At 39.0% G+C, this 20,235-nt stretch overlaps 1 protein-coding gene across 1 annotated transcript in view; it reads right to left on the bottom strand.

Annotated features, from left to right (window-relative positions):
• Nucleotides 1-20,235, bottom strand: part of LOC307057542 (coiled-coil domain-containing protein 150-like) — a gene marked incomplete at both ends in the record, with an annotated part of 165,941 nt that overhangs the window by 132,216 nt on the left and 13,490 nt on the right. Inside the window, one exon of the mRNA XM_079710712.1 lies at nt 19,720-19,945. Coding sequence (XP_079566838.1) covers nt 19,720-19,945 — 226 coding nt within the window. The remainder of the gene's footprint in view (nt 1-19,719; nt 19,946-20,235) is intronic.

Raw genomic sequence — 20,235 nt, 5'->3', positions numbered from 1 at the left:
AGGTGATGGAGCTATAGGGTGAATAAGCCAGAAGAAACCCCTGGTCTCATCGAACTTGCCTTCTCCCAAGCAAGAGAGAAATACACTAGTCTCTGAGACCTCAGAGTCAAAACATGAAAATGCTGTCCATGAAACATAAATAATCAAAGGGGGAAAACCAGTCATTTTGCTTTTTATTCTAGAGGATATGTTCTACAGCTATGTTGAAGCAACCTTTATATATAATAAAAACCTGTTGGCTCTACCTTCAAAATAATATCCCAAATACATAGAAAAGTGCTAGGCACATATAGGCACTCAATAAATATTTGTCAAGTAAATGAATACTGATTCTAGATCATCTTCAAAGGCAGACTATTAGAGGGACTGTTTTCAAGTCTAACAGATCATTTGGAAGTTTGTGCTTAGGAGCTAAAGTATAAAATTGATAAAGGAAATAAAAAATACCATTTACACTAAGCTGGTCCAGTGTTTTTACTAATTCGTTCTATTACCTTTATAAAGCACAGCAGGAAAATCTAGGCTTTACAGTTCAGGGACTTTGGAGAAGTGTTTAGTCTCAGAGAACAGAACTCAAAGTGTGGTTTGAATTACCACATGAATTTTCAATGGCATCTTGTACTTTCACTCCTACCTTAACTTTCTCCCGAGCCCTCTCACCTCAGTTCACGTCCAGGAAATATTAACAAATGCATGAAAATCAGCAGGTTTGTATTCATTGTTTAACTCCATATTCAGAAATTATTCTCTCATCTATAGGAGGATGTGTATTATGCAAACAGGTTGCAAAGACCATGCAGTTAGAATTTGAGTCTTTTAATATCTAGGTAAAGTCTCTTGAACTGGCAACTATAGGAAGAATACTTCCAGTTTAACTAATATGAAGCCCATTTGCTAATTGTGGGGGGAAATAAAGCTTTTAAATTATACAGTGTAAAAAGAAAGAGTCTCAGGCTTCCCTGGTGGCACAATGGTTGAGAGTCCGCCTGCTGATGCAGGGGACACGGGTTCGTGCCCCGGTCCGGGAAGATCCCACACGCCGCGGAATGGCTGGGCCCATGAGCCATGGCCACTGAGCCTGCGCGTCCGGAGCCTGTGCTCCACAACGGGAGAGGCCACAACAGTGAGAGGCCCGTGTACCGCAAAAAAAAAAAAAAAAAAAAAAAAAAAAAGAGTCTCTTGAACTAATACACAAAATGATTAAGTGTTCCTTTGTTGTAAATTTTAATGAGAACATTTGTATGTGCAGATAACAGCTAACCTGGAACAAGCTTGGTGCTGGTTTAAGTGCAAACGCGATGGCCTACAACTTGAGCTGACCAAAAACCCGTTGCAGAGGGAAGACAGGTGGCGGAAAGAGGTGGAATATTTGTGTGTCTTAAGCAATTCTGGATTTGTTCCTTCTCAGATTTCTAATTACACAAGTTCTCTCTTCATCCAGCTACTCTCCACTAATCTGTAGATCTCTTTAAACTGCTGTTTGGAAAACCAGTGAACTGAATTTCTTTCTTAAAAGTTCTACCTCTCCCAAGCTGTCTAGTTTAGAACCACCTATCTTGAAAAGAAAATGACATCCATAAAGACAAAATAGGTCCTCAGCTCTGCAGTTAGTTTCTAACAGTTTTGGGGTGTGTTTTCTTTCCAATAGGACCAAGATAAAAGGCACAGCAGCATATCCGATCAGTCTGCTCTACATCGATGGGAGAATAAACTGAATCTTAGACTTGTGCCGAAGAAGTGTCATTCTGAACTAAAGAGGGGTGGTGTCCTTGACAGAGGAGCTTCTTCACTTAGAACAGCTACATCACTCTGATTCCTTGAGCCCAGCAACTAGGGCTGGGCTGTTTCCACCGTCATCAGGACATGAAGTCTTTGATGTGGACTGAAGATTTTGGACCTGAGTTTATCCTTTTATGAACTCTTTGATATCAATACAGAACCACCCCATCTTTTTTGTCCCTTTCCCCATTTTCCACCCAGTAAATTTATATTAATGTGTTGTATGATAGGAGATGCTGTTGCATGATACCTGGCTATTGTTTTAAGTAAATTTTATCAAAAAGCATTTAATGAGGTACTGGATGATTTGGCAACTAAATGATATGATACTTTATTTCAGTGAAATGTCCTAGTCTAACATCTAGTAGATACTCCCTGGAAATACGATCACCTGAAAAGTGGTAAAAACTCTCCCACTGTCTAGTAAACATATACCCTTCTATGCTGGGTAATTACTAGCACACCTTTTATAAGACCATATCTCTATTCGTATATAAGATATCTCAGAGGTTGTATTTGCTGGTTCCTTGGACATTTACAAAAAAGTTTATTCAACTCTGTTCCAGGAGATTATGCCTGACCAATGTAGCTCTCCCTTACTATAGTAAGCAATAAATTCAGCTTTATCTTCTCATTTCAGATTAAATAATCCAGATTTAAAGTATGTAAACAGCTGGCACAATACCTGGCTTAATTGATGCTCAAGTAATGGTAGCTGCTGATAATAGTATTAGGACCTAAATCAAATGAGCAATTATAAAATTAGAATATCAAATATAAGACTCAGAGGTTGATGAGCCCAGCACTCAATATCTAATATAAAAAAACACAGCTGGGGACTTCCCTGGTGGTGCAGTGTTTAGGAATCCACCTGCCAATGCAGGAGACATAGGTTCAATCCCTGGTCCAGGAAGATCCCACATGCCGCAGAGCAACTAAGCCCATGTGCCACAACTACTGAAGCCTGCACTCTAGGGCCTGCGTGCTGCAACTACTGAGCCCGCATGCTGCAACTACTGCAGCCCGCACACCTAGAGCCCATGCTCCACAACAAGAGAAGGCACCACAATGAGAAGCCCACGCACTGCAACAAAGTGTAGCCCCTGCTCTCTGCAACTAGAGAAAGCCACACGCAGCAACGAATACCCAATGCAGCCCAAAATAAATAAATTTTAAAAATAGAACAAAATACTAAAAAATAAAAAAACACCACTGAATTTATTGCTTATTGTGGTAGGGGAGAGATGTTAGACAGACAGTGGCCCCCCTGATCAAAGCAAACTGCTGATCTTATATAGGGTTTTGAGAAAGCATGGAGTTCAAGCACTGGAAGAGTTTCAGAGGTTTAAGTGGGTTGACATCATCTGCAGGTGTGTAGTACTTGAGTGAGACTATTGTTGATTAATTGACATTCAGAGGCGAGTTTCCTGGAGGGCATCCATTTCTGTGTCTGACTTTCAAGAGTGAGGGACTCACTGATTGGCAGGCTGGTAAAAGCCTCCTTAAGTTGTCTAACTCCTATAGTATTTATCCCTTTGGGGGTAAGAAGGTATTGTCAATTTGATGGTATTGGGGAGTCAGAATCTTGAAACAGCCTAACTAAGAGCCCCAGAGAACAATTAACCTGGTCCTGGGGTGGCACTGAAAACCTTGGTCCTGAAATATGCATAGGAACAAAGATCCCAATTGCTGCACAGGAGAGATGATCAGTCTTAATGGGTTGCACATGAGTGTTGTCGTAACAGTCACATGCCAAGAATATTAATATCCTCATCCAGAACAAGAGGAGAATTATAGAGTTAGACTGGTGATCATTTCTAGTCAAGATTATAGTTAAAACAGCCTATTTAGTGTGATGATTTGTTAAAGCATTTCTATGATACTTTAGAAGTGTTTCTATAGTACGTTTAGAGTATCTATCATATATACTAGCTTCTATTGTGACCCTCTACTTTCATTTGAAATAACAAAAAAACAGACAAAATATGAAACAATGGTTTTTAAGAGACTGGACATCAAGCAACAAAGCACTCTCATCCCTGAAAGAAAGGGAACAAGTGAGGTGAGCCCTATTGTTGCCTCGACTTACAGCCTTGAGGGAGTTCAGCCTGTGATGCAAGGAGTGGAAATCAGGATGGGTTCCCTGGGTTAAGGAATGAGAATTGAGAGTCCAGGGAGACACAGGCTGCAAGCGTTCCAGGACACAGGACGGGAGAGGAGAGAGCCGCACAGAGACGCCCACAAGGTCCTCTCTGAGTACTGAGCTGAGTACTGGGCAGCACATGCCTTTGAGGAATCTACCTAAGGCTGGAGAAAAGGCCATCCAAAAGGGTTAGAAGTGACAGTGCCCAGCATGCACATGCATGCACACACACGCGCACACACACACACACACGCGCGCAGTACCAGTTCTCACCAGCCAGAATTGGAAACCTTGTGATTTTCGGGCACTGGGTAGTATACAACAGGGCTTGGCCTCAGTAGTAGTGAATAGTGAGCCCTGGAGTCAACACAGCTCTGCTCCTAACACGTCTTCACAGCATGGCCCCAAATGACCCATTTCCAAGTAACTGTGTTCCAAAACAGAGCTTAAGAATATTTAGAAGGATACAAAAAAATATGGTACCCATCAAGGTAGAATCACGATTTCTGGCAAAATTATCAGGCATGCAAAGAAGCAGGAAAATAGGGCCCATAATGAGAAAATCAAAATTGACCCAGAACTAACACAAACATTAGAGTTGACAGACAAGGACATTAAAACAATTATTGTAACTACTCTGTATATTCAAAGAATATTATACCAGTAGATGGTAATATGAGAAAAAGAAAGTGGCAATAGTTTATAATTATGTAGTTAACTAGTAGAAAAATGATGAGTGATTTCCTTTAGCAATAGAGATATACTGCCTGTGGTAACATCAGATTTAAAGGTGAGCCTAACACAAGATCTGAAGATGCTTTGACTAATTTCTTGAAGACTGTAATTGTTCTGAAGCAAGGAGACTAAGCCATGGCTTCTACTGATTTAAGGGACAGGCAGTGCCATGTTTTTAACACCCCTAGAGCATGGCCTAACCTTTTCACGTCAGTACAAAAAGAGATTTATGAAAATCTAGGAAGAATCCATCTGAACTCTAATTGATTTTGTTCCAGTTAGTGTGTCTGTAAAGTCTTTTACCCTTGGGGATTCTGAGACCATAGCTATTTCTTTGGTAATTTTTTGGTCAGCTTTATTGAGGTATAACTGACATTAAATTATAAGATATTTAAAGTATACATTGTAATAATTTGATATTCACTGTGAAAGATTCTTCTCATCTTGCTAATTAACACATCCATCACCTCACATCTTTTAAAAAAAAAAATTTGGTGACAGCATTTAATTTCTACTGTTAGTAAATTTTAGTTATACAAGACAGTATTTTCAACCACAATCATCATGTTATACATTATCTTATAACTGAAACTTTGTACCCTTTTCCCAACTGCTTCCTATTTCCTCTACCTCCCAACCCCTGGAAATCACTTTTCTAATCTCTGTTTCTATGAGTTTGAACTTTTTGGGGGGGATTCCACATGTAAGTATCTTTGGTAATTCCTTGAGTCATTTCTTTAGGCTAGTGTAGGTAATCTAATGTCACATCAGCTATAATCTGATAATATGAAAGGGCTGCAGTATATTTTCTCTGGAAGTAGATCCTGCCTATTAAATCTGTAGGTGCCACAAAGATTAAAGAAATATTTCTCCAACAGAGATCCCAAAGTATCAGATATGGGTTGAGACTTAGAGTTGTTGTAAATTCTCAGTTTTCAGAGTGGTTCTAGTAGACCAAATCAAATAAAGTTGATTTCTTCTCAAGCTTCTATGATTACATTTTCAAATTCTTCATCATCTTTTATCATGTCAGTCATTTTTACATTAAGACAAAATTCTCTCTGTCTCTCTCACTGTAAGTCATTTTGCTTTTTAGACAACCTCAAAACTCCTCTGAGGATCTGATGTTCCAGAGTAGCAGGATTAAGGATAGAGAACACTAATATCAACAAGAATGCTATATTGTTCCACTTGGGAGTTTAGAGGAAGGACGAGGAACTGTTGTGGACTCAGGTCTCCTTCAGAGCGGCCATGATTAGACAGATTTTGGATTGTCCTTCAGCTTCTTAGCCAGAATTGAACAATTGTTATTTCAGGGCTCCTTTCACTTGCACTGTTCTCCTGGCTTCTTTACCTACAGGCTTCCAATTCTTAACAGAAGACCTTTTGGTCTAGTTTTTATCTCAGGGGTCAATTTTTATCTAGAGAGCCATAGCTTGTTTACTCTCTAAGCCTCTCTAAAAACATCTGGCCACATATTATATATTTTCTAAAAATAGTTTCACATTTCAATTTTTTTCTTAATAAGTTCTCTAGTTTATATTTGAGCCTGTTTAAAAGAAGGGAGGACTAGTCCTCCTTTACTTCAGCTGTGGGGTCTACCCCAGAATACTTTCGAAAAAAGAGGAGGTTTTCTAAGAAATTTGACTATTTGATAATATTTGACATCTCTCTTCTCAAGAGTGTTTATTCTGGGCTTTTATCTCTGGTGATCTCTCACTTCATTGAGTGAGATGGCTCTATGGTGGCACCACACTATAATATTTTCTCCACCTTGGATTTCCTTGGGCAATAGGGACTCTGTAAACCATTTGCTAATGTAATCCTTTTTCTAAATGGTCAGAAACGATGAACAATATATAGAAGACTAAAACAGACTGGAATATTTCCTGATTACCAGCCCCAGCAGAGTGTTTTTCTTTTCTTATATAGTTCTAATAAGAGATCAGGATTGAGTCTCATTGGAAGGATTGGTTCAATGACACCCTCAAACAATCACTGTGACTTGAAAGCTGAATTGTATACTGACTGGTTAGGTCTCTATGTGAGATGTGTCCATCTCTGAAACTGAGGGTGGTCCCCAAAGGAAATCTAAGTGATATATCCAGAAGTAAGGGGAAAAGGAGGTAGACCAGATCAAAACCATAGATGTCAAAAGTTTGTAAGTGGAGAAAAAACATCAAGGTCACTAGTGAACTTCATTTACACTGCAGCCAGAAAACTTTGAGTAGCGGATAGGGTCCTCATACTGACACTCGTTTTCCTCCAGAGCACTAATGGACAGCCACAAGCTGTCAAGTTCTTCTTGAAGCTTTTAAAACTATTTTGTTAGTAACCTATGTATAGGGGCTTTCAGGTAAATAAAGACATGGCAGCCACTTAGCTGTCTGCCTCCTAATACTCCCTTCACAAGCAATATGAAACAAGAAAGAAAAAGTAAATTCTACACAAAATCATACTCTATATAACTGGAAGGAAGATAATGTCAAATCTTCAAAATAATTAAGTAAAATGAGGAGAAAAAAAATCACCAAATCCCCATGCATGGCTCTCTCACACTTCTGCCCCACCTCCCTCAATAAAAGGCTCTGTGGCAGACAAAGGTAGACCAAAATAAGTGCAGTGAAGACAGAAAAAGGAAACAAGGGAAGGAGTCTAAGGTTGATCTTGAACTGCCAGCACAAATACTAATTGCACCCTAAATCTGGAAATACTAAAAAGTGTCCAGGCAGATCAGAGCATGAACTACAGGAAAGGGACTTCAAAGTACATACATGATTTAAAAGGTACAGGCATGTTTTAAGGGGGCAGTCATCAAAATGCATAGATTCTGGAGGAGTAATAAAGGCAAAAGGGAGAAGCCCTCTTTCCAAAGTGTTAAGGGGAAAGAGAAAAAGGGAAAATTTTAGGGCCAGTAAGAAAAAAGACAAGCATAAAATACCATACCTGTGAACAAGAGGAAAGTTAAGTCCGTACAGAGCTACTGCAGAAAGTCAGGAAGTGAAATTCCCTACATTTCAACTGAGGAAAATTTCCAATAAGCATTCATGGAGGAGGACAGGAAAAGTGAACATTCCAAACAAATGTATTTCAGACAAACTTTTGAGGACACGATAAACCACTGGGAAACAAATTCAAAAACTGAGAACAGAAATGGACAAACATCAGAAGTAAAAGGAGAGTTGTTTAAACTCAGGAAAGAAATAGAAAAAAAGACAAAATTGTCTCAGAAATGAGGAATAAGTTACAAGATGCTCAAGGGAGAATGGATTCAGATGAGAATAACAGTCATTGAAGAAAGGCAGGAAAACAACCAAGAAAATGAAAATTGTATAAAGAAGTTCAGAGAAAATGTAAATGGAATGGAAAATAGGCAAAGAAGGAAAAATAATTGTGTTATTGGAGGCCCTGAGGAAAAAAACAGTAGAATAGAAGTAATATTTTAACCTACAGCCCAAGCACACTTTCCAAAAATAGAAAAAAAATGTATATATGAATCTACATTATAAGGACGCTGTGGGTACCCTGCGAAAACTGATCAACTTTGAGACATATTCTAATAAAACTATTAGATTTCAAAGACAAAATGTTATCAAAGTCTACAGGCAAAAAGATCAAATAACTTAAAAGGCAAAAGAAACTGGCAATAGACATTTAAAAACCAACACACCAAGCAAAGCAACAGTGCAGCAGTGTGGTAGGCAGAATTCTAAGGCCCTGAGATTTCCTACACTCTGATATGCATGCCTACACAATCCCTGCCACTGTGAAAATGGTGATTTTCCTCATGATTCAATTATATGTTACAATTGACTTTAAGAAAGGAAGAGTATCCTGGTCTAATCACGTGAGTCTTTTAAAAACTGTTTTCCCCACCTGGTTACAGAAGGAGAAGTCAGAGATTTGAAGCACAAGATTTCACATGCCCTTGCTGCCTTGAAGATGGAGAAGGCCACATGGCAAAGAAGGCAGGTGTCCTCTAGAAGCTGAGAGCAGCCCCCGGCTGAAAACCAGCAAGGAAATGTTGACCTCAGTCCTAAAACTGCAAAAAAAAAAAACTGAATTCTACCAACAACCAGGTTGAGCTTCAAAGCAAATTCTTCCCTAGACATCCAGAGAGAAGCACAGCCTTGCTGATACCTTGCTTTCAGCCTATGAAACCCTGAGTGAGACTCTAGCCTCGCTGTGTCTGTATTCCTGATGCACAGAAACTATGAAATAATAAGTGTGTATTATTTTAAGGGTTTAAGGTAGCAGCAATAAAAAGTTAATACAAGTAGCATTTTTTTAAAACTCTAAGAATGTGTTAAAAAAAACCTCAAAGAATGTGTGTGAACCAAGGATTTTATATCCAGATACATTGTCCTTCAAATAGCAAGACTAAGAAAATTAGTTAGAAACATATAAAAACTTAGAGAATTCTGTACCCATCAGCCCTTCTTAAGGAATTTGCAAGAGCAGAGGTCAGCAAACTTGCTCTGTAAAGGGCCTGATGGTAGATATTATGGGCTTTGAGGGTCATATACGGTTTCTGTCACTCATTATTCTTTGGTTTGTGTGTGTGTGTGTTTTATACAATCCTTTAAAAATAAGGAGAAAAATTCTTAGCTCAGAAGCCATATAAAAATGGGCTATGGGCCATATTTGGACTGTGGGCCTTATTTGAACAACCTCTGTATTAAGGATGAGCCTCATCCAACCAAGTGATAACTGGGAAAATTTCAGGCAAAGGACTGATGGTGTGAGCATTTAAAAATATATAAAGCAATATATGAAGCAAAGGTCAGAATGACAATGAAAAACTGATGTACAAGTGTTACATATTATGACAAAGCAGAAATGCAACTACAAAAATGGCAAAAAGAAGGAAATACAAAAATAGAATAATGCTATGTAGGCCACAGGAAGGCATTAAAGGATAAAAAAAATACTTGATAAACCAGATAGCCAAAGGTTAAATAAGGAAACTGGAGTAACAGCTTTTTAAAAAGTACAAGCAAGGGAGGCAGCTCAAGACGATGATGTAAGAAGATTCTGGACCCACCTCCTCCTACGCACACACTGAATCTACAGCTATATATGGAACAATTTCCTCTGAAAACTAGCTGAGCATCTCTACATGGGGAAAATGAGCAAAAGGCCACATCAAAGCGGTAGGAGAGGCTGAGATCCAATCTCATCACAAACCCCATCCCTGGCATGGCAATCCACAATCAGGAGGAAACATAAATGCAGAGCGGCTCCCTGAGGAGTGAAGGGTTTGTACCCAAAAAAGGCACCCCAACTTTTAAGATTTGCACATGAGAGACAAGCCTCCAAAACATCTGGCTTTGAAATCCAACAGGGCTCATGTCCGTGAGACCCAAAGGGCTGCAGCAATCTGAGAAATGGCCCTTGAAGGGCTTGCATGAACTCACTTACCACGGGGCCCAGCACAGAAGCAGCCATTTGAAAAACACTTCGACTTTACAAGAAAGAGATTCAACTGCTAATCTTAAAGCATCCACCAGAAGGGTGGGATGCGCTGCAATACTCTCCAGGGACGGAGGATGGTGGGCACCAATTTCACACTCTCCCTCTGCATCGCTAAAACCAGTGGGTGCCTTTTTTTCTCACCCCTTGGCAAGTGTCATCTCTACCCTCCAACCAGGGAGTGCCATCCTCACTAAAACTTTAATTTTGCTAAATCTAGAGGTGCCATCTCTTCTCCCCACTCTAGACCTTTGTTTTCTCTTCTTGGGGTGGGCTCCATCTTTGTGCTCTCTCTCTAATGTGCTCCAGAGTGTCAGCATCACCCAGAGGAGAGGTTTTATATGCATCTGGTGCCTGGTTTTTGTGGATGCCACCCACAGGATGCCCCTTGATCACATGGCTCTGGAGGCCTGGGGGCTTACATTTTTGGGTGCCAGAGGACTGTCACAATCAGAGACAGTTCTTGGCAGACTACTACCTCCAGGGCACTGCAAAAATAGCCTGCTAAAACATACTCACAGTGTTTCTGAGAAAGAGGTCTATTTGCTCGTCCAGGAGCTCTGACCTGAGCAGCAGGCTTTACTGGTCTGGCACTCTTCTAGGAGGTGACCTTGGGTAAGACAGGCTGGTGGGCACAATCTTTGTGCTCTCCCCATGCTTCACTGCAGCTTGCTGGTATATTCCAGAAAGCAGCTTATACCCTTGTTTTGTGCCCCAATATTTGCAGCTGCCACCAGGGAACACCTCTACATTTTCTGGCTCTGGGGGCTTACACTAGGGGTCCCACAGAACTATAGCCAGGAGAAAGAGTTCTTAAACAGCTACCACCCTTAGGGCACAGCAAGAGGCAAGGAGATCAGGAGAGCCAGGAGCTCAGTCTTCTTATGAAAGAGGCCCAAAAGTTTAGCATCACTGATGCAGCATAGGGGCAAGGCTTCTAATTATAAACACACCAAGGGCTGACTGTAAACCTTTCTAGAGACTGCAGAGGGCAGACACAGCCTTCATGCTCTCCCTCCAGAGCAGGTACTGGCACTCCAGAACGCCAGTATTGCTTGGGAAGGAGCTCTTACACATGTCTAGGGCCCCAGTTTTTACCTCTGGTGCCCTGGTTTCTGTGGCTGCCACCCAGGAAACATCCCTTTATCACCTGGCTCTGGTAGCCACAGGGGCTCACCTTCCTGGGTTCCACAGGACTGTAACAATAGAAGAGAGAATTCTTGGCAGACTGTCACCCCCAGAGCACTGCACAGACAGAAGCCTGAAACACACCTTTGGTCTTTCTCTGAAAGAGGTATTTACTTATCCTGGAGCTTTGGCCTAAGGGACAGGATTCAGGTATAGCATGCATTTAGAGGTATGTGGAGGTGCTCTCAAGAAATATGGGCAAGAGGACACCATCTACACTCTCTCCCTCTGCCTCACTCCCAGAAGAGCAACTTATACACTCCTCTGGAGCCTTGATTTTTGCAGCTGTTGCCCAGGGAACACCTCCAGATCACCTGGCTCTAGGGGCCAGCAGGACTTATGCTTGCAGTTCCACAGGACTGTATATATTTGCATGCTTTAAAAGCTGCTGCCTGAAGGTCTGGCTTCTAAATCTGCCTGAATCAAGGTGCTGACTGAAATACCCCTCTTTGGAACACTGACAGGTCTTGGCACACCCTCAACTACTGGGAACCATTAAAAATAAAATAGGCCGTGTGGACAGTCACAAAGGATTGAGAGACAACGAAGAGCTGGGGCAGGGCTGAATGATAAGGTTCATCTCCTACACAAGGTCACTCCTTCAAGACAGAGGGGTAGTTGTTTCGTCTACTATATAGAAACCAACAAAGAGTCACGTAAAATGAAGAAATTGAGGAATATGTTCCAAATAAAGGAAGAAGATAAAACCTATGAAATAGAGATAAGTAATTTAGCTGATAAAGAGTTCAATAATGGTCATAAAAATGCTCACCAAACTGGGGAGAACAATGGATGAACCTAGTGAGAACTTTAATAAAGAGATGAAAAATATAAGATAGTATCAAATAGAAGTCACAAAACTGAAGAACACAGTAACAGAACTCAAAAATACACTAAAGGGATTCAACAGCAGAGTAGATGAAGCAGAAGAAAGGATCAATCAACTCAAAGGCCAGGCAGTGGAACTCACCCAATCAGAGCAGCAAAAAGAAAAAGAATGAAAAAAGTTAAGATGGCCTAAGCGACTTATGGGACATCAAGCTTATTAATGGTCACATTAAAGGGGTCCCAGAAGGAGAAGAGAGAGAGAAAAGGGCAGGAAACTTATTTGCAGAAATAATGGCTTAAAACTTCCCTAACATGGGAAAGGAAATAGACATCCAGATCCAGAAAGCCTAGGGAGTTCCAAAAAAGATGAACCCAAAGAGATCCACACGGAAACACATTACAATTAAAATTTCAAAAGTGAAAGACAATGAAAAAATCTTAAAAACAGCAAGAGAAAAACAGGTTGTTACATACAAGGGAACCCTCCCATAAGACTCTGAACAGATTTTTCAGCAGAAACTTCACAAGCTAGAAGGTAGTGACACAATATATTTAAAGGGCTAAAAGAAAAAAAAATGTTCCAACCAAGAATACTCTACCTGGAAAAATTATTATTCAGAATTGAAGGAGAGATGAAGAGTTTTCCAAGCAAGCAAAAACTACAGGGATCCATTACCATGAAGCCAGCCTTAAAAGAAATGTTAAAGGGATTTCTTTAAGCTGAAAAGGAAGGGCACTAATTAGTAACAGAAAAACATATGAAAGTATAAATCTCACTTGTAAATGTAGTGGATCATTCACTTATAAAACTAAAAAGAAAAAAGTAGTAAAAATAACTATAATAATTAGTTAAGGGATACATAAGATTAAAAGATGTAAAATGTGACATCAAAAATATAAAACGTTGGGGGTGCATAAAAAGGTACAACTTCAAAATATGTTCAAACTTATTATCAACTTATTGACTATTATAAGTTGTTATATATAAGCCTCATGGTAGACACAAAGCAAAAACCTATGGTAGATACACAAAAGATAATGAGAAAGGAATCTAAGTATACCACTAAAGGAAGTCACCAATCCACAAAGGAAGAGATCAAGAGAAGAAAGGAACAGAGGAGAAGTACAAAATAGCCAGAAAACAATTAACAAAATGGCAATAAATACTTATCTATCAATAATTACTTTAAATGTAAATGAACTAAATTTTCCAATCAAAAGACAAGGAGTGGCTAAATGCATTAAAAAAACACACATAAAATCTAAGACCCATCTATGCTCACAAGACACTCCATCTGTAAGAACACAGACTGAAAGTGAAGGGATTAAAAAAAGAGATTCCATGCAACAGAAACAAAAAGAAAGCTGAGTTACCTATACTTATCAGACAAAATATTAGTCTTTAAAACAAAGACTGTAATAAGAGACAAAGAAGGAGATAATGATAAAGGGGTCAGTCCAGCAAAAGGATATACCAGGTATAAATATTTAGGTTCCCAACATAACAGCCACCTAAATATATACAGCAAATATTAACAGGCTAAAAAGAAGGAGAAATAGACAGCAATACAATAATAGTAGGGGACTACAATACTTCACTTACATCAATGTATAGATCATCCACATGAAAAATCAATAAGGAAACATAGACCTTAAATGACACATTAGATCAAACAGACTTAACATATACACACAAAATATTCCATCCAAAAGCAGCAGAATACACATTCTTCTCAAGTGCGCTTGGAATACTCTCTAGGATAGATCATATGTTAGGCCACAAAACAAGTCTTAATAAATTTAAGAAGACTGAAATCATATCATGCATCTTTTCTAACAACAATGGTATAAAAGTAGAAATTAATTACAAGAAGAAAACTGGAAAACTCACATATATGTGGAGAATAAACAACATGCTACGGAACAATCAGTGGGTCAAAGAAGGAATCACAAGAGAAATAAAAAATACCTAAGACAAATGAAAATGGGAATAAAACACACCAAAATTTATGGAATACAGCAAAAGCAGTTCTAAGAAGGAAGTTTATAGCAATAAACACCTACCTCAAGACATGAGAAAAATCACAAACAAACAACCTAACACTACACCTCAAGAAATCAGGAAAAGAAAAACATGAAGCCCAAGTTAGTAGAAGGAAAGAAATAAAGAACAGAGCAGAAATGAATGAAATAGAGACTAAAAAGACAGCATAAAAGATTAATGAAACTAAGGATGGTTCTTTGAAAAGATAAACAACACTGACAAATTTTAAGCTAGACCCACCAAGAAAAAAAGAGAGGTACCACAGAAATACAAAAGATCATAACAGACTACTATGACGAATTACACACCAACAAATTTGACAACCTAGAAGAAATAAATTCTTAGAAATATACAACTCTTCAGACTGAATCATGAAAAACAGAAAATCTGAATATACTGAAGAGAAATAAGGAGATTGCATCAGTAATCAAAAACCTCCCAACAAAGTAAAGTCCAGGACCAGATGGCCTCACTGGTGAATTCTACCAAACATTCAAAGAATAATTAATACCAATCCTTGTCAAACTCTCCCAAAAAATACAAGAGGAAGGCACACTTCCAAAACTCATTTTATGAGTCCAGCATTACCCTGATACCAAACTAGACAAGGATACCATAAAACTACAAGCCAATATCCCTGATGAATAGAGATGCAAAAATCCTTACCAAAATATTAGCAGTGATCAGAATTCATAGCACTAAACATTTTTATCAATAAAAATGAAAAACTGAAAACCAAAAAATCAAGTTTCAAGCTCATAGAAACTAGTGAAAGAAAAAAGTAAACCAAAAGAATATACAAAGAAGGGAATAATAAAGATAAAAGCAGAAAAGGATGATAGAGAATTTAAAAATAGATCTAGTAAATAAATTAAAATCCTATTTTAAAAAATTAACAAAATAGACAAAACCACTAGTTAATTTGATCATTAAAAAGGGAAAAAGCATAAATACTGAAAAATGACAAGGTAGAAATAACCATTGAAACAGAAGAAATTTTAAGTCATGAGAGACTACTTTGCACATCTTGCTGCAAATAAATTTGAAAACTTAGATGAAAGGGATAATTTCCTAGGGAAATACAGCTGATCAAAATTGATGCCCTTGGGCTTCCCTGGTGGCACAGTGGTTGAGAGTCCGCCTGCCGATGCAGAGGACATGGGTTCGTGCCCTGGTCCGGGAAGATCCCACATGCCGCGGAGCAGCTAGGCCAGTGAGCCATGGCCACGGGGCCTGCGCGTCCAGAGCCTGGGCTCTGCAACGGGAGAGGCTACAACAGTGAGAGGCCCACGTACCACAAAAAAAAATTAATGCCCTTAATTATAGAAGCTTAAACAGACGAATTTCTGTAGAAGAAATAGAGAAAGTTATTAAGAAATTACCTAACATAAACGTGGAATTCTACCAAAGCTTCAAAGACTGGTACCCAAATGTTTCATCATTATTCCAGAGCATTAAAATGAAGGAAAACTTCCAAATACCTTTTTTAAGGCAAGTATAACATTGATACCTAAACCTGATAAAGATGATTAAAAAAAACTACAGAGCAATATCACTCATGAATATTCATGCAAAAATACTAAAGAATCCGCAAACAGAATTCAACACCATACCAAGAAAGTAATATACTATAACCAACTTGGATGTATTCCAGGAATGCAAGGTTGGTTCAATATTAGAATATCTGTTAATATCATATACCATAATAAAAACCAAAAAGGAAAAATATTAAAAATCTATGGGAAAAATCATAATTATTTTCATAGACGCTGAAAAAGCCTTCAATAAAAATCAACATCCATTGAAGATAAAAATACTCAAGAAAATAAGAATTGAGTTTTTAACAAGAGCAAACATATATAAAAATACAGATTTCACTTTATTTATCTATAAATATATGTTTATAAATATATTATATAAAATTATATATATATATATATATGTGTGTGTGTGTGTATATATACACATAGGTGATCCTTAAACAATATGGGTTTGAACTGCACAGGTCCATTTGCATGCAAATTTTTTCAATAAATATAGCACTTGTATTTCATTTTACAAAACCTTAAATTAACTAAGTGTGGGGAAAAGTCTGTGTTCAATTAGAGGTCACAATATGTAGAATCAAAAAAACTAGGATTTGAGTCCTGATTCTATACAAACGGTTTTACCTTCCTGCCCTTGAGTGAGGCATCTATCAATTCCTTTGTCTTTGAGGTAGAAATAGCAGCACATGGATTTTCTAATGCAGTGGGGTGGGGTTAGGGGGAGCAGTCAACTGCACAAACATAACTTTTATACACACACACACACACACACACACACACACACACACACAAACTCCCCAGGCCAACCTTAACATGGAACCACTCAGAGAAAGGAATTCTGGAAAATGTAGTTCCACCTTAATTAGACTGACACAGTTCAAACCGCACATTCTGACCAGCAATGAGTATAGGTGGCCTGTAGGGGAGCTGGTCACATTCTATTTCTTGATTTCGGTGGTGATTTCATGGTTGTTCACTTTGAAATAATTCACTGGCCCCTACACTTGTGATCTGAGCCCTTTTCCCTAAGTATATTATACTTTCACTAAATAAGCCATTTTTAAAAAGAAAATAAATGTGTTATGAAGTTATAAATATTAAAATAATTTGGTACTGGCTCAGAAATAGACAAACAGTTCAGTGGAATAAAACAGAAGACATACAGATGGCCAAAAAGCACATGAAAATTTGCTTAACATCACTAATTATTAGAGAAATGCAAATCAAAACTACAATGAGGTATCAGCTCACTTTGGTCAGAATGGCCATCATCAAAAAGTCTACAAACAATAAATGCTGGAGAGGGTGTGGAGAAAGGGAACCTTCCTACACTGTGAGTTGGAAGGTAAATTGGTACAACCACTATGGAGAACAATATGGAGGTTCTTTAAAAAACTAAAAACAGAACTACCATATGATCCAGCAATCCCACTCCTGGGCAGATATCCAGAGAAAACCATAATTTGAAAAAATACGTGTACCCCAATATTCATTGCAGCACTATTTACAAGACTCAAGACATGGAAGCAACCTAAATGTCCATCGACAGAGGAATGGATAAAGAGGTGGTACATGTATACAACAGTGGAATATTACTCAGGCATAAAAAAGAATTAAATCATTCCATTTGAAGCAACATGGATGGACCTGGAGATTATTATACTAAGTGACGTAAGTCAGACAGAGAAAGACAAATATCATATGATGTCACTTAGATGTGGAATCTAAAAAGATGATACAAATGAACTTATTTACAAAACAGAAACACACTCACAGACTTTGAAAACCAACTTATGATTACCAAAGGGGACATGTGGAGGGGGGAGATAATTTAGAAAGTTGGGATTAACATATACACACTACTATATATAAAATAATCAACAAGGACCTACTGTATAGCACAGGGAACTCTACTCGGTATTCTATAATAACCTATACGGGAAAAGAATCTAAAAAAGAATGGATATATGTATATGTATAACTGAACCACTTTGCTGCACACATGAAACTAACACAGCATTGTACATCAACTATACCCCAATATAAAATAAAAATTAAGCTCAAAAAAAAGAAAGAAATTAAATGTGTTGTAAAGTTATAATCATTAAAATAATTTGGTACTGGCTCAGAAACAAACAGTTCAATGGAACAAAACAGAAAGTCCAGAAATAGTCACCATTTGAATTTGCTATGTAATTAAGATGGTGGGAATAAAGAGTTAACAAAACCCTTTCTCCTTTTCCAAAAGGAAAAGACCTTGGATTCACTTTCTCCCAGCATTATTTGCCTGGAAACCTAATAGGGTAGGGTGTCAGCTGTGTTACCAGGCAGCATTGCTTATAGTAAACATGACCCCCTAATGAGTAAATTGCACCTAGTCTGGGAGGCTTTTAACACCTGGTGGGAAGCAGGGCCCTGGGGCTTCACTATGAGGTTCACCCTGTGAGCGAGTGCGTACTTCCACGCAGGGCCCTGGAAGTGATGTTCATGAGCTTTTACAAACAATATTGGTTCCTATGGTGGTCTTGGTTCTTGGGTGGCTTTGATCTGTTATACCTGTGCTGCTCCTTGGAGGCCAAAATTCTAGTTCCTGGACTCTGTAAGGACCCCTGGTGATGACACATCTGATGCTGTTCTGCTGACATGCTGTAATTCCTGTCCTGTGTCCTTCTATAGATCTAAATGAGGCTGATGCCAGGTGTGGCCTATTGGTCTTGTGACTGTGAGTGTCCAACTGGACTGAGTCACTGTGCTGGTCAAGCAGAGAGGACATTGCAGGTGGCATTTCAAAACAGTGGTAAAAAATTATTCCGTAAAGTCAATCGAGACACAGACTGGTTCGTCAGCCTTTTAGTAAAACAAAGGTGGGTTTCCACCTCATCCTACCTCAGTACCAGCCTTTATATTCAGATGGATTTCACACTTAAAGGGGAAGAACACCACATCTGGGTATATACTGAAAAGAATTGAAAGCAGGACCTTGAACAGAAATTTGTGCACCAATGTTCATTGCATTATTCACAATAGCAAAAGGCAGAAACAACCCAACTGCCTATCAATGGTTGAATGGATAAATAAAATTTGGTATATCATAGAATGGAATATTATTCAGCCTTCAAAAGGAAGGAAATTCTGATACATACTGCAACGTGAATGAACCTTGAAGACATTATGCTAAGTAAAATAAGCCAGTCACGAAGGACAAAAATGGTATGATTCCACTTATGAGTAGTCAAATTCAAGTTCCTAGAGACAGAAAGTAGAATGACAGTTGCCAAGGGCTGGGGGAGAGAGAATAGAGAGCTCTCATTTAACAGGTACAGCGTTTCAGTTGAGAAAGATGTAAAAGTTCTGGAGATGATGGTGCTGATGGTTGCACAAAAATGTCAATGTACTTAATGTCACAGAACTATATGCTTAAAATGGCTAAAATGATAAATTTCATGTTATGTACATTTAACCACATTTTTAAGAGGTGGGGACAAAACCATAAAAGTACTAGATTATATGAGTGGAAAGTTTTGTCATCTTGTGGAGAGAAAGACATTTCTAAGAATGACACCCCAAACAGAAAACCTATAGGGAAAAAAAAAGACTAGAGGGCTTCCCTGATGGCACAGTGGTTAACAATCAGCCTGCCAATGCAGGGGACACAGGTTTGATCCCCGATCTGGGAATATCTCACATGCTGCAGAGCAACTAAGCCCGTGCGCCACAACTACTGAGCCTGTGCTCTAGAGTCCGCGAGCCACAACTACTGAAACCTGTGCGCCTAGAGCCCGTGCTCTGCAACAAGAGAAGCCACCGCAATAAGAAGCCCGTGCAACACAACAAAGAGTAGCCCCCGCTCGCGGCAACTAGAGAAAGCCCACGCGCAGCAACAAAGACCCAACGTAGCCAAAAATAAAATAAATTTTTAAAAATACCAACTAGAAAAAAGAGTCCTTTATTTTATAAGCAAAATTAACAAGCCAACAACATACCCACCGAGTTTTCTCCTCCTCATCTACCTGTGTCTTGCACCTGTGGTCCACCTGGTATGGTGATGGGGCCCCCACCTCTGGGCAGGCAGTTGGCACCCACACGGGTCCTGGCTTACAGCTGGGAGAGACCACTTCAGTCTGAACCTCACAGAGGATACACAAGGCCTCCTCACCGTCAGATGAGCAACCATGGCAAATGCAACAGGTTTCTTTCCCCCAAATCCTCCTGAAATAAAAAGATGTGTGATAAGCAAGACTTTGGGGGGTTTTCAAAGCCTCCAGTGGCACTGGGGTTGCCCCTCATCCACAGCCAGGTGCTCTGCCCTCTTTCCAGACCCAGAAGAGGTCCTCCTGCTGCCAAGTTACTCGAGTCAAATTGGTGAATGGTTGGTGATTTCAGGACTGTCTCCAACAAACCACCTATCATATCCATTAAACTCAAAACATAGCCTTAGTTCTCAGCAGCTGATGGACCAGGGAAGAAATCTATTTGAATCCGATGCTTATTAAAAATGA

Source organism: Hyperoodon ampullatus (genome assembly GCF_949752795.1).
Source record: "Hyperoodon ampullatus genome assembly, chromosome: 8".
NCBI classification, from domain to species: domain Eukaryota; kingdom Metazoa; phylum Chordata; class Mammalia; order Artiodactyla; family Ziphiidae; genus Hyperoodon; species Hyperoodon ampullatus.
This window is presented reverse-complemented; position numbering and strand designations above follow the sequence as displayed.